At 40.3% G+C, this 15067-nt stretch overlaps 1 protein-coding gene across 1 annotated transcript; it reads left to right on the forward strand.

Annotated features, from left to right (window-relative positions):
• The first annotated feature begins 7118 nt into the window (after positions 1 to 7118).
• Positions 7119 to 14238, forward strand: LOC117305332 (protein C-ets-2-like). Its single transcript, XM_033790194.1, has 4 exons — positions 7119 to 7246; positions 11734 to 11866; positions 12559 to 12713; positions 13756 to 14238. Exons 2-4 carry the CDS (start codon positions 11862 to 11864, stop codon positions 14070 to 14072), a joined length of 477 nt encoding a protein of 158 aa, XP_033646085.1. The 5' UTR covers positions 7119 to 7246; positions 11734 to 11861; the 3' UTR covers positions 14073 to 14238.
• The last annotated feature ends 829 nt before the right edge of the window (positions 14239 to 15067 follow it).

Genomic DNA, 15067 nt, shown 5'->3' on the forward strand with positions numbered 1-15067 from the left:
GCGCATTCTATTGAGTCCCTTTATATATGTACGCAGGAAGTTTGAACTTTTGAATCTAGTGCACAACTGAAAACTGTATACGTATTGAATTTCAAAAGGTTATTGTTGTATATAATAGATGTTAAATTTGCATCGGGGATAAAGAATATTCAGGTTTTTTTTTACCCATACACCGATATGTGTTAGCATTGTATACTCTTTCCCGAGTCATGTAAAGAAAAAAAATCACAAGCATTATTGTGTACGTCTGTGGTATGTTATTTATTTTAAAAATGTATTTTTTCCTTTCAGTGCTTTCGCGGCCAATTTTAACCAAACTATCGACTCGTTGTTGACACCGGGTCATTCCACCCGTTTGAAAATGACTGCTTTGAATCAGCATACAACAGTCAAAGGGAGTTATTCGTTCTTACAAGTTTAGGTAACACGTTGCCTTGGATCGGACGAGTTGGTCTCTGAAAAGCGTATGTAACCGTTTGTTATAAAATGCATATGTTGGAAAGATGTTTTAAAAGTAAAATACAATGATCCACACAAATTTGCCTCGAAATTGCGTAGTTTTCCTTTATTTTGCGAACTTATAACCCGGTCGGCCATTTATGGGAGTCAAAAACTTGACTACCATAATGACCGACCGTGTTAGTCGACGAGGTAAAAGGGAACCCGTGCAATTTCGAGGCATGTTTGTGTGGCTCATTATATTCTACTTTTACAACATCCTTCTACCCATATGCATTTTTCTTTTCAGATGCCGTTTTCACTAGACTCTAGTTTCTGTAATAGATCATTGGTCCATTTCCTTAACGTTTTAGTGGCAATAAAGAGCGCCACCACAGGCCCAAAATAAGTTAGTCTATACGGCTGAATAATGAAAGATAAAACACCCTTGTTGCACAAGTTTTCAGTGTGCTGTCAGCGGCCTACAGATGCTTTAGGTCTGAGTTTCAAATAATTTGAGTGAGAGATAACCTCTCTCGCAAAATTTGTGGACAAAGACTTCTTTCTCAAAAACTACCTTACTTCATAGGGAGTCGTATGTTTTATACTACCAACCCATTGTTCGTACCAAGTAAAGTGACTGGTAGGGCTTATATTTTTTTTGAGTAACTACCAGTAATGTCCAATGCCTCCACGGGCTACGAACGATGTTTATCTTTAGTAGTAGTGGACTACGCCCCAAGTCAGTGTCTTCCGTTTTGAAGAAACGAAACAGACAAAACTGCAAGATGTCTTTTTCCGATAACAGCTAAATATTGGTCGACAAATATCTTGAGATTTCCCCCTTTTTCCACCATTTTTTTACAAAGGAAATTCAGTTTCCGTAATGGTATAATCAGAGATCCAAGTGGTTTAACAGTATAATATGCAAGTTTATGTATTAAATCGATAACATATCAAATACCCAATATTTGTTTAACCGTGCTTAAAGACAGTGGACACTATTGGTAATATTGTCAAAGACTAGCCTTCACAGTTGGTGTATCTCAACATAAGCATAAAATAACAAACTTGTGAAAATTTGAGCTCAATCGGTCATCGAACTTGCGAGATAATAATGAAAGAAAAAAACACCCTTGTCACACGAAGTTGTGTGCGTTTAGATGGTTGATTTCGAGACCTCAAGTTCTAAATCTGAGGTCTCGAAATCAAATTCGTGGAAAAATACTTCTTTCTCAAAAACTATGGCACTTCAGAGGGAGCCGCTTCTCACAATGTTTTATACCATCAACCTCTCCCCATTACTTGTCACCAACAAAGGTTTTATGCTATTAATTATTTTGAGTAATTACCAATAGTGTCCACTGCCTTTATCAGATGTATAATATGCAAGTTTATGTATTAAATCGATAACATATCAAATACCCAATATTTGTTTAACTATTTTGCCTAAGGTTATTCGGAACTATCATCAACATCTCTGTTCCCCCAATAATTACAGATTCAAGAGATATGCAAATCCAGTTTTCCCCGTGCCTTAATCTCAATGGTCACAATTTTGGGGCAGGAGGTGTGTAGCAGCAGGGAGTTTAAAAATGTAAAAGACTGCTGGTCAAAACTTGAACTTTCTGTTTCATTTATTTATTTATATTTATTTTTCCACATCAAAGAGCGCAAGCGCCAATAACATGACGGTGAATAGGAAACGAGAAGATATTATCAGTTGTAGATGCGGGAGGAAAACCCCAATAATGGGGAAGCCCCTATGTAAATGCAATCGGGTCCCAATTTCAAAGAGCTGCTAAGCACAACAAATTTGCTTAGCATAAAATGTATGATAAAAACAGGATTACCAATCAAATTCATTTGTTGCATATTGCTAGTTACTGGTATTCGGCTGTTGTTTTGCTTATCCTGAAAATCACGTGGAATTTAGGTTGTTAATCCTGTTTTATAAAGGCAAAAATGTCATGCTAAGCAAAAATGTGTACTTAGCAGCTCTATGAAATTGGGCCCTCTAGTACTTTGGGACAACCCAATCAACATTCAAGGCTCCGATGTTATGGCTCTGCTTACCGTAAGCAAAGAATCGGTGCTTACGGAAGCAGTGAATTCCTTGCTTCAGAGGGTGAAGTGAATTCCGAGGTTCAGAGGGGTGAAAAACAGGTAAGAAACCACTGAGAGAACTTTGATGCACATCAACTTAATTACTAAACAGAGAATCAAACGCAGGTACAAGACTAACAAAACAGGGGTGGATTTCACGAAGAGTATACGACTAGCCTTATCTCGAGTTAGGACGAGTAACTCCCTAACTTTAAGGACTAGCCTTGAGGCAGTGGACACTATTGGTTATTACTCAAAAATAATTATTATAGCATTAAACCTTTCTTGGTAACGAGTAATGGGGAGAGGTTGGTAATATAAAACATTGTGAGAAACGGCTCCCTCTGAAGTGGAGTAGTTTTCGAGAAAGAAGTAATTTTCCACGAATTTGATTTCGAGACCTCAGATTTAGAATTTGAGGTCCCGAAATCAACCATCTAAACGCACACAACTTCGTGTGACAAGGGCGTTTATTTTCTTTCATTATTATCTTGCAACTCCGTCGACCAATCGAGCTCAAATTTTCACAGGTTTGTTATTTTGTGCATTAATTGAAATAACCAGGTGAGAAGACTTGTCTTTGACAATTACCAATAGTGTCCACTGTCTTTAAGTTGGTATCAACCGGCCTCGGACAAGTCCTAAGTTTGGACCCACCTTTGTGAAATCGACCCCATGTGACTTGTATACAATGTGACAAAAAGAGGGGGTGACGAAGGGTCAGAATTCGGTGACTGATGGCACGCCCTCCCCAATAATTATTGCTTTTCTGTGAGATTATTAGAGCCCGATACAAAAACCAGTTAACGTTTAAGTTGTATACCGCCCTCTGTTGGTACAACAAAACTTTAACAAAACAGGGGAAAAATATTGAGGTAGATTGTACAGCGCCCTCGTATAGACTTTTCACGCCTCGCATTACGTAATCTTTGAACGTCAAAGTGGGTGATTTCGTTTTCTTTTTAAAAGTTAAAAGAACACGTTGCCTTGGATCGGTCGAGTTGGTCTTTGAAAAGCGTTTGTAACCGTTTGTTATAAAATGCATATGGTTAGAAAGATGTTGTAAAAGTAGAATACAATGATCCACACAAACATGCCTCGAAGTTGCACGGTTTTCTTTTTACCTCTTGCAAAGTATAAGGAAAACCACGCAATTTCGAGGCAAACTTGTGTGGATCATTATATTATTCTACTTTTGAAACATCTTTCCAGCCATATGCATTTTATAACAAACGGTTATAAACGCTTTTTATAGACCAACTCGTCCGATCCAAGGCAACGTGTTCCTTTAAGGTGATTTATGTGGGAATGTTTGATTACGGTCTATAGATCTACGCCGGATTCCCGAATGCACATGACGTTATTTTGTGGGGGCGCCCTCAGCTACAGGCCATAACAAGGTTGCGTATTGGCCGATGCTGTGCGTTTTACATGTTTTCAAGATAGCGGCGCAATGACGTCACTGCACATGCTCCATAGCACCTCATTTGTTCAGATAAATCACTCTTCCTATTTCTTCCCTTTCACCAGCAAAGAGTAAACTCTTTCAGTTACTGTGTGAACAGACATTCACTAGAATAAACTTTCAAATAATCGTCAAGTTTTCAGCCTTGTCTCTTCAAAACGACCAGACAGAAAATAATGTTGTGGTGTGTTGTGGCTGCGAGCGGTCAAGCACACTGGACTCAAGCTCTGGTGTTTCTGATCAGCAGAGTGTGGGTTCGAGTCCTGGTCTTGACATGGTGTGTTGTGGCCGAGCGGTTTAGCACACTGGACTCAAGCTCTAAAGTTTCTGATCAGCAGAGTGTGGGTTCGAGTCCTGGTCTTGACATGGTGTGTTGTGGCTAAGCGGTTCAGAGCACCGGACTCAAGCTTTGGTGTGTCTGATCAGCAGAGTGTGATCCAGAATATTTCTCCCCCACCCCCCCCCCCCCCCCCTGGATGAAAAACTAAGCTGTATGTCCCATGTATACTATGACTGGTAGTAGGGGGAGGCCTACACGTAAAATGGACCCATAACACGTATGTGGAAGAGAGGGTCCACACTGCAAGCACCCTTGCGAAGTTTCCTCAGGCTTGCAAACTATACAGTAAAAATTTCATTTATGAGGTATCCTTGTCCATTATTTCATAAGGCTGTACACAGAAAATACTGCTTGACTAAGGAAAACTAAGGAAAACATGAGTGGGGCACCGCAGCCACAACAATGCAAACTTAAGGTAATTTTGGCTTGTAGCCTGTTTCTGCTAAGCAATACTCGCTTGCGCTTAGCAGATTTTGTGATTACAGGAGTTATGAAAATGGGCCCTGGTTTAACATAACCAGTAGCTGTATTGCAATAATATTAATATAAAACTCCTTTTTTGGACTTGTGTGTGTATATACTGAACACTCCGCTTCAATAAACTGCTAGGCCTACAATTGAATTGTCAACATGTTACATGATTTATCGGCACCAACTTCCGTAATGTAGGCGTTACGTGCACAATCAGCACTCGCAAAGTTTGTTCCTGCTCTTTTGTGTCCCAAGTCTTTTGTTGTCGATTTTAATTCAAAGCACATTGCGACAAGGTATTTCCTTTTCCATGCCCTTATTTGGCAGTGGGGGCTGAGATGGGAGATATGGCTATGGATCGATGCCAAGGATAAATTCAATGAAGACAAACTTAACAACAAATCATAACAGTTTCTCTCGCTCGGCAAAGTTCATAAAACAGATCAGAAATGGTATGGTTTGCGGAAGTTCGTGAGTATTGGGCAGTGCAACTGTAATTGACTTCCACACCGAGCCCTATTTTTATTATGCTATAACATCAGTGGCTTATTTAAAAAGGTGGCTATACTGGGTGCGTTCGTTTACCTTCCCTGGGTCGACCCCAGTCTGCCCCGGTACGTTCGAATAGCTTTGACGGGGCTCACCCGGGTCAGCCCCCAGTGCCCTGCTTGTGGAGTGGGTCACTTGGGGTGACCTGAGGTGCATGCCGTCACCACGAGAGGGCGAGTGTGATCGTTCGATTAGCTCTTGTCAGGGGCTCACCCGACCGAGTGAGCACCGCAGGGTAGACCCAGGGAAGCTAAACGAACGCACCCATAAGCAAGCACCAAAGGTGAACCAGTGGTTTTTAAAAAGGGATGGGCAAAAAGGGGCACGATTGGCTTGTGCCAAAAGCGCTCTCCTCTCACCCCCGTGACCCTGGTTCGATCCTCGGCTAAGGCCGTGAGTACAGTGTGCGTTTGTTCTTTTCTTATGCCACAAGGGTTTTGCACCGGGTTCCCTCCCTCCAGAAAAATGAAACACGTTCTATTTCAGGCTGTGCTTCGTGTCATGGGTTGGTGTGGCTGGCTACCACAGACCACTGTTTCAGACCAACCTAGACTTGTGGACAAGTCGTTAATGGTCCCACGCGGTGAGATAGTCGAGTTGTCACTGCTCTCACGCGAACTGCTGGTTGCCGACTTCTACTCCTCAAAGTAGTTGGGCAGTGCAGTAGTCGCGCAACCAGCAGTTCGCGCGGAGAGCACCGCTGCAACTCGACTTACTCACCGCGTGGGACCATAAACGACTTGTCCACAAGTCTAGACCAACCTGGTATCCAAGTCAAGTCCAAAACACACGACGAGTACAGGCGACATAACATTTCACCAGGTGTATTGATTTTATTCTCATTTTGACCAGTGTGGTTTCTTGACTGCCCAGAACACCATGAAGTTACAAATTGTCTGTTTTTTTTAACATCTCAAAAAAAGTCAGCAAGTCACACACATAAACCTGTGCTTCCGATATGAAATTCCACGTGTGGTTTCGCACGTGCTTGCTCACCATCATTTTTATAACTAAACTGTGAGGTTAAAGGCAGTGGACACTATTGGTAATTGTCAAAGACTAGCCTTCACAGTTGGTGTATCTCAACATATGCATAAAATAACAAACCTGTGAAAATTTGAGCTCAATCGGTCATCGAACTTGCGAGATAATATTGAAAGAAAAAACACCCTTGTCACACGAAGTTGTGTGCGTTTAGCTTAGATGGTTGATTTCGAGACCTCAAGTTCTAAGTCTGAGGTCTTGAAATCAAATTCATGGAAAATAACTTCTTTTTCTAAAACTATGGCGCTTCAGAGAGAGCCGTTTCTCACAATGTTTTATACCATCAACCTCTCCCCATTACTCGTCACCAAGTAAGGTTTTATGCTAATAATCATTTTGAGTAAATTACCAATAGTGTCCACTGCCTTTAACTTTTACAATAACCATTGTCCTCAGTTTGAATTGGGAAATACCTACAAGGGATTTCCCGTTTTCGCTATGCCACAAAGTCTTGTGTTCACGGTATGTTAGGTCTCACAACAAAAGGCTCACCAAAATAATAATTTGCATTTCTATACAATAGCAGTTTCTAAATACGCTGCCATATTTAGTAATGCTCACATGATATTGGCTGTGTGCTAACCAGTGACCATAAATGGTGTAGTTCGAGTAAGTGGGAAGTTAATTCCAAGTTCGCTGAATTTTGAGTCCGTTTTTTTTTCAAGAAGGTCCGGACCCTGGAGGTCCCTGGATTACTTGAGAATGTCATGGGGCAGAGAAAGCCGAGAGACGGGGGATATTCCTGGGTTGAAGTTGGACGAGAAAGGTGCGTTATTGAGAGTCTCTCGTGTTTGGGCTGCAGAAGTGTTCACCAGATCAACGTGGAATAGCAGGTAATATTAATTTGCAAAGTATATTAAGAGCTCTTTGCATTTTTAAATAGGCGTTAATTTAATGGTTATGAACTTGCAGTAAGTTAAATTACTTTAATTTCACCCATGTTTGACACCCAAACAAAAATTAATTGGAGCTCATGCGGTCATTTCCACCTTATGCAGAAGCATCCATCTATGCACCCGAGGGCCCAATCTCTTAGAGCTGCATGCTCAAGCAGAACTGTTTTAACCATTTTCTGCTAAGCAGGAATGAGCAGGATACCAGTCATAGATTGTACATGTGACATACCAGTTTGGATGGTAACCCTATTCTGGTAAGCAAAAATGTTGTTGTGCTTAGCTACGTGTAGTGCTTTTAAAAACAGCTCTGTGAATATGGGTCCAGGGGAGACTTCAAAAAGCTGCCTCAGCACAAAAAGTTCAGCCAAACTGCTTAGCACCCTGCTTATATTTCCTTAGCAGATTTTTTCCAAGTAATATTTTGTGCCTCATAAGCAGCCTTGTTGGAATTTGGCACAGATGCTGTTCAAGTTTCAATAAAAACTCATTTATAAACAATTTTGTTTAATCGTCTCCAATTATTTTCAAATAACTTGTTAAATTGCTCAGGGAAAAAACCTCAAAAGGTTTCGGTGGTGAAGTAAACCCTTGTGAAATTTTATTACCAGGGCCTAATTAAATAGAGCTGCTTAAGCGACAATGTTTTGCTTAGCAGAAGTGAGCAGAATACCATGCAGTCGCAAATTGTGTACGAGACATGTATAATTTGGCTGGTAAACCTAGTCCAGTGAGCATATTTTGTTGTGCTTAGCTACTTTTTTGTGCTTAAGCAGCACTATGGAATTGTGCCCTACGTGAAGAAGAAGAAATCAAATGATTGCAAAAAGATTCAATGCAAATATAATATGTTGCGAAAGATTAAGTTATTGCGCGAATAATAATGCAAAAGCAAATATATAGGCAACGTAGTTCGCTGACAAGTAGAGCTGTTTTCATATAAAATTATTATTACTGCATATTATCGTCATGCAAAAGATATCATTGTATTAAAAGCCGTGGACACTATTGGTAATTATCAAAGACTAGCCTCCACAGTTGGTATATTTCAACAAATGCATAACATAATGAACCTGTGAAAATTTGAGCTCAATCGGTCATCGAACTTGCGAGATATGAATGAAAGAAAAAACACCCTTGTCACACGAAGGTGTGTGCGTTCAGATGGTTGATTTCGAGACCTCAAGTTCTAAATCTGAGGTCTCGAAATCAAATTCGTGGAAAATTACTTCTTTCTCGAAAACTATGGCACTTCAGAGGGAGCCTTCAGAGGGAGCCGTTTCTCACAATGTTTTATACCATCAACCTCTCCCTATTACTCGTTACCAAGTAACGTTTTATGCTAATAATTATTTTGAGTAATTACCAATAGTGTCCACTGTCTTTAAGATGTACCTTTAAAAAATACATTGAGCTCAGCTCAACCGTCTTGAAATGTACTTTTTTGCAGTTTTGTCAATTTTGAAAATGAAGTTATGCAATATTGTTCAGAATGCCATCAGAAGTAGTTTTCAAATTATTCGGGTATAATTTTCTCTCACTGTGTTTTGTGTATAAGTCGACACAAGTGCAAGGCACCGGTCTAGCACCCAGACGAATTAGCTTGAGTTACCTTGCATAAGCATGCTTATGCTTAGTCTCCCCCTGTCCCAGGGTAGTGTTTCTTGTTTTGGTTTTGTTAAGCGTGTTGGTGGTGTGCACAGTATTACAATAGGCCATTTTCGAAACCACTGCTTCGAATTTGGATTCGGCTTTGTGTACGCGCTCATGGAGAACGGAGCCTGAAGACGAAACCGTGGTTTCGAAAAGGGCCATAGCTGTGCACACAAACTTACTAAGCACAACAAATATTGTCTACACAGAATTGGTTGAGCCCTTATCCTTTAAAGCCATTATTCACTTTCAGAACAGAACACAGAAAAAAAGTTAACAGATTTACAGGGTTTACTTCGGTAATGAGAAAAGACTTCTCTTGAAATATTATTTCAAGAAATGCTTTACTTTTTGAGAAAACATTAAAATAATCATCAATTCTCGACATCGAGAATTACGGATTTATAGTAAACACATGTCATGACACGGCGAAACGTGTGGAAACAAAAGTGGGTTTTCCCATTATTTTCTCCCGACTCCGATGACCGATTAAGCCTAAATTTTCACAGGTTTGATATTTTATATATAAGTTGTGATACACGAAGTGTGGGCCTTGGACAATACTGTTAACCGAAAGTGTCCACTGGCTTACTCATTTTTTTCTTAAAGGCAGTGGACACTATTGGTAATTACTCAAAATATTTATTAGCATAAAACCTTACTTGGTAACGAGTAATGGGGAGAGGTTGATAGTATAAAACACTGTGAGAAACGGCTCCCTCTGAAGTGGAGTAGTTTTCGAGAAAGAAGTAATTTTCCACAAATTTGATTTCGAGACCTCAGAATTAGATGAGGTCTCGAAATCAACTTGCATCTGAAAGCACACAACTTCGTGTGACAAGGTTGTTTTTGCTTTCATTATTATCTCGCAACTTCGATGACCAATTGAGCTCAAATTTTCACAGGTTTGTTATTTTATGTATATGTTGAGATACACCAAGTGAGAAGACTAGTCTTTGACAATTACCAATAGTGTCCACTGCCTTTAACAGTTTTATGAATTTGGACACCGGACGCCACTTCAGAAAGCTCAGATCGATTAGTACGCCTATTGTTCCAGGGATCTGTTACTGACTGTGCAGTTGAAGTACGACCCGCAAAGTGCAGGTGTCAGTTTCTTAAATCCGGCTGAGATAAAAGTACATTCGGTCACCATTTTCCTCGTAAAATGAAATAAATCCGCGTATCTTAAAGGTAGACTTCATCGCAAATATAGGCAGTGAACACTAATGGTAATTGTCAAAAACCAGTCTTCTCACTTGGTGTATCTCAACATATGCATAAAATAACAAACCTGTGAAAATTTGAGCCCAATCGGTCGTCAAAGTTGCGAGATAATAATAAAAGAAAAAACACCCTTGTCCGTAGAAGTTCTGTGGTTTTAGATGGTTGATTTCGAGACCTCAAATTCTAAATCTGGGGTTTCAAAATCAAATTCGTGGAAAATTCCTTCTTTCTCGAAAATTATGTCACTTCAGAGGGAGCCGTTTCTCACAATATCATCAACCTCTCCCCATTACTCGTTACCAAGTAAGTTGTTATATGCTAATAATTATTTTGAGTAATTATCTATTAGTGTCCACTGCCTTTAAAAGTCGACTTCTTCGCAATTAATCCACAAAACAAAATACCCTATACTAATCCTAGGAATTAAAGTTTCAGTATTAATTGCTGCCACAATAATGTGTACCGACCAAAAACATCTCAGACCTTTGTCAGTAAGAAATTGTTTATAAATTCGAGAAGACTGTTTTCGAGCCTTGTCCTGAAGACATCAGAGCAAACTGATCGAAACGTCGTCGATTTGTAACGCCATAACGCTTTTCTTTTCAGAAAGACCACAAATATGTATACTCCTTGCTTTGACACACTTGCTCCGGAATTATTGGCAATCTCAAAAACCCGACAATTTAACTTTCAGATGTTAGTTTTATTGTAAAAAAAAAAAGAGGTAAACTTTGCCTTTAAAGGCAGTGGACACTATTTGTAAATACTCAAAATAATTATTACTTGGTAACGAGTAATGGGGAGAGGTTGATAGTATAACACATTGTGAGAAACGGCTCCCTCTGAAGTGACGTAGTTTTCGAGAAAGAAGTAACTTCACACGAATTTGATTCCAAGACCTCAGATTTTTAGTTCTCGAAATCAAGCATCTAAAAGCACACAACTTCGTGTGGCAAGTGGTGTTTTTTTTCTTCATAGTTTTCTCGCAACTTCGACGACCAATTGAGCTCAAGTTTTCACAGGTTTAATGCATGTTGAGATACACCAAGTGGGAAGACTGGTCTTTGACAATTACCAATTAAGTCCGGTGCCTTTAAACTGTCGGAATCGATCTTGGAAGATGCATTGGTATGCGGAAGTAATCTATAAAATATTGAGACCAAGGAAGATTAAAGTCAGCAAGCAGTGGTTGTTTGCACGCCTGGCATTTCGACCGTGTTCATATAATAAGACAAATAACATGATCCATTGAGGATGTAATTGTTCCCTTGTGGTTATCTTAAATTTTAAAAACATACAATCCAAACCGTCGTTGTTGGATGTGCTTCACTTCACTTTTGCTCTTCTGTCTTGTCAACATATTTTGAGTGGCACCAGAAAGATTTCATGACTTAAAGGCAGTGGCCCTATACAAACTGTATTTTTGATTGTAAACATCCAATTTTAAGAAGTCTTTACTGCACAACGATAATTGCGTCTTCGAGAAGGTTGTTTCTCCATCTTTAGTTTTGTTAAATCAAACAATTGTTTTCATCTTTTTTTTTTAGAAACGCGCTATCGATGTCACCTTGAATCGCAGTTTGTTTTCGTCACAGGAACTTGACGGACATTTCTGAGAAGACTGTCGACCACCAAACCACCGGAGACACCCGTTGACTTCGAGTCGCTGTACACAATGAGGTTTGTTTATAGCTCCAAAGAGTGGTTCGAAAAATGTCAAAATAATAAGCTTTGTGATTCACTTATTTTCCAATTGATAGATTTCTTATGAAAGTGGGGAAATACAATAATACACGTCTCAAAACCGCACGTTAAAATGGTCAAAAAAAATAATGAAAACTTTTACCCCATCGTTTGAATAAAACATATTATATTGACTGGCATAATTTGGTAACTAGTAAACGTCTATTCCCCCTCGGGCCTGTGAGTGACCAGAAGAAGAGCCCATTTCCCCTCGGCCTTCGGCCTCGGGAAATAGGTCCCTCTTCTGGTCACTCAAAGTCCCTCCGGGGAATAGACGTACACTAGTTACCTCATTGCCAGTCAATATGTGTATAATACATCAAGTGAAGATACAGCAGCCGATTTCACGAAACGCTAGGGTTAATCCTATCTCGAGTTTTAGTACGAGTAACCCGTCCTAACTTAGGATGGGTTAAATGTGCCATAACGTCTTAGGATACGGAACTTAACTCGTCCTAAGTCCTAAGATAAATCCTAAGTTATGAAGCGATTGGTGAAATCGACGGCTGGTCTTTGAAAATTACCAAAAGCTTACCCTGGTTTTACAAATAAGACACAAATTTGGTAATGATAAAACCGATTCCCTGAATGGTTTCCCTTGTTCAACTGTCTCCAAACCCACCAATCAGTGAGAATGGCCTACCGAAGCCTAGTGGGAACGGACGGCATTCAGTTCTGCACGAGCACCCTCTGGGGAAAGCTCTGGATCTGAGCACAAACCAACAGAGTCATCGAAGGCAAGCGGCTTTGACTTCTGGAGATGAACTGCAAGGCCCGAGTACAGGTCAGTTTCTAAATCTCTTTTAAAAGACAATGGACACTATTGGTAATTGTCAAAGACAAGTTTTCTTACTTGGTGTATCTCAACATATGCAAAAAATAACAAACCTGTGAAATTTGAGCTCAATTGGTCATCGAAGTTGCGAGATAATAATGAAAGAAAAAACACCCTTGTCACACGAAGTTGTGTGCTTTCAGATGCTTGGTTTCGAGACCTCAAATTCTAAACTTGAGGTCTCGAAATCAAATTCGTGGAAAATTAATTCTTTCTCGTAAACTACGTCACTTCGGAGGGGGCCGTTTCTCACAATATTTTATACTATCAACCTCTCCCCATTACTCATTACCAAGTAAGGTTTTATGCTGATAATTATTTTGCGTAATTACCAATAGTGTCCTCTGCCTTTAAAAATACTGTGACGAGAAGGGGGCGACAAAACAGACACGGGTGCGACAGTGGCAGGAACATTTGTGTTTCTATCAATGTTAGGCCGTATCCGAATTGGCGGCTACGGCTACGGCCGGATTGCCGCGTCATCATGCATTGAAGTATAGAACGCCTTAGCAACACCCCTGGCAACGGTCGTAGCCGCAGCCGTAGCCACCATTTCGGACACGGCCTTAGAACCCTTTTGTCAAGCCGGTCATAATCATAATCGTCATACATGGGGGGGGGGGGGCAGACAACCATGTTTTCCCCGCTCGATGAGAAGTGGCAACATGGCTGCCCATTGGCATCAGTTTAATTAATGTTCTAGAGAAAGAATTGTCTTGTGGTAGCATGTTGCCAGTTCTCAGAGTGACAGTATTATGGCTTCCTCATTGGCTTACACGATAGCTTGAGTATAACTGCTTAAATGCCGAGGCTTGAATTTGGTTTGGGTTTGCGAGCGGGAAGGCAGTTCTTACTCCACTTTGGTAATTGCAAATATGGCTGCCAAAAATGGTTTCAAAATGCAACGACGCATTTACACACCCAAAGTTAAATCATTCACAATGGAGTCGCTATCCTCCTATTCACACTAAATCCACGTCATTTCTCGCAGACCCACGTTTATGGAAACGATCTGACGTCAGCGACTGGTTGCTCTGGGCCGTCATGTTTTATCAAGTGGACCAAGTTGACACGTCCAAGTTCGCCATGAATGGCCGAGGTCTTTGCCTGCTGACCAGGAGTGGGTTTATGAGCAGGGCGCCCTCTTGCGGCGACATCCTGCACAGTGACTTTCAGAGGCGATACGCGGTAGCAGTTGTACGCACGGAGCGGGAGAGACGGACCAATCGGAGACGACTTCTTCAAGTTTGTTCTGAAGTAGACTCCACTGGGGAAACAAAGAGACCAAAGCTTGCCGAAGATAAATGATACATAACTTCAGAGATTAAATTAAGATGTTCACTACAAAATGAGTCTTTAGTGCGGGTTGAAACAATCATTGTTCTTAGAGGTACTTTGGATTGGTAATTGTCAAAGACTAGTCTTCACAGTTGGTTTATCTCAACATATGCATAAAATAACAAACCTGTGAAAATTTGAGCTCAATCGGTCGTCGAAGTTGTGAGATATTCAATTTAAGAAAAAGAAAAAAAAACTTTTCACACCATGGTCACACTAAGTTGTGTGCTTTTAGATGCTTGATTTCGAGACCTCAAGTTTCAAATCTGAGGTCTCGAAATCAAATTCGTTGAAAATTACTTCTTTCTCGAGAACTACGTAACTTCAGAGGGAGCTGTGTCTCACAATGTTTTATACTATCAACCTCTCCACGTTACTCGTAAATCAAGAAAGGTTTTATGATAATAATTATTTTTAGTTATTACCAAAAGTGTCCATTGCCTTTTAACTATAATAAGAAAACTTTACAAAAACTAATTTTCTATTGTTACAACAAAAATTATGGTATTGTGTAAGGCTTAAAAATATGTTCTAGTTTGTTCACTATATTTCTCCTGACACAACAATTTCATATCTGTCAGAAATGCTTGCTTGCTGCTTAGCGAAAAATAAGCAGGACCAGCCACAGATTGTTTAGGTGACATGGTATTTGGCTGTAAACCTTACTCCGGTAAGCATAATACTTGTTGAGCTTGTGGCTGCTCCTTTTTGTGCTCATAAAGCAGCAAAGACATTTGGCACATGACCCAAAACTACATTCCCAGCCTGCACGTTCCCAATGGGAGACTTTGGAACGCTAGGTGGCAGCAGACTTACCAGGTAATTGTCCATTGTTTACGTAGTTCTGAGCGTACGCGCATTACCGAGAACAATAGACCTTTTCGCAAATACTGGGGCGCGCGCGTAAAGCTTGGAATTAGGTGCATTGTGGTCTAGCTGGTATCCAAATTTTATCCATATCTATC

The sequence above is a fragment of the Asterias rubens genome, chromosome 22 (genome assembly GCF_902459465.1).
Source record: "Asterias rubens chromosome 22, eAstRub1.3, whole genome shotgun sequence".
Lineage (NCBI taxonomy): Eukaryota > Metazoa > Echinodermata > Asteroidea > Forcipulatida > Asteriidae > Asterias > Asterias rubens.

Coding starts and splice junctions, on each gene's coding strand:
- LOC117305332 (XM_033790194.1), top strand. Junction 12,714..13,755: donor ACTGCAAGGCCCGAGTACAG/GTCAGTTTCTAA, acceptor CATTTCTCGCAG/ACCCACGTTTATGGAAACGA.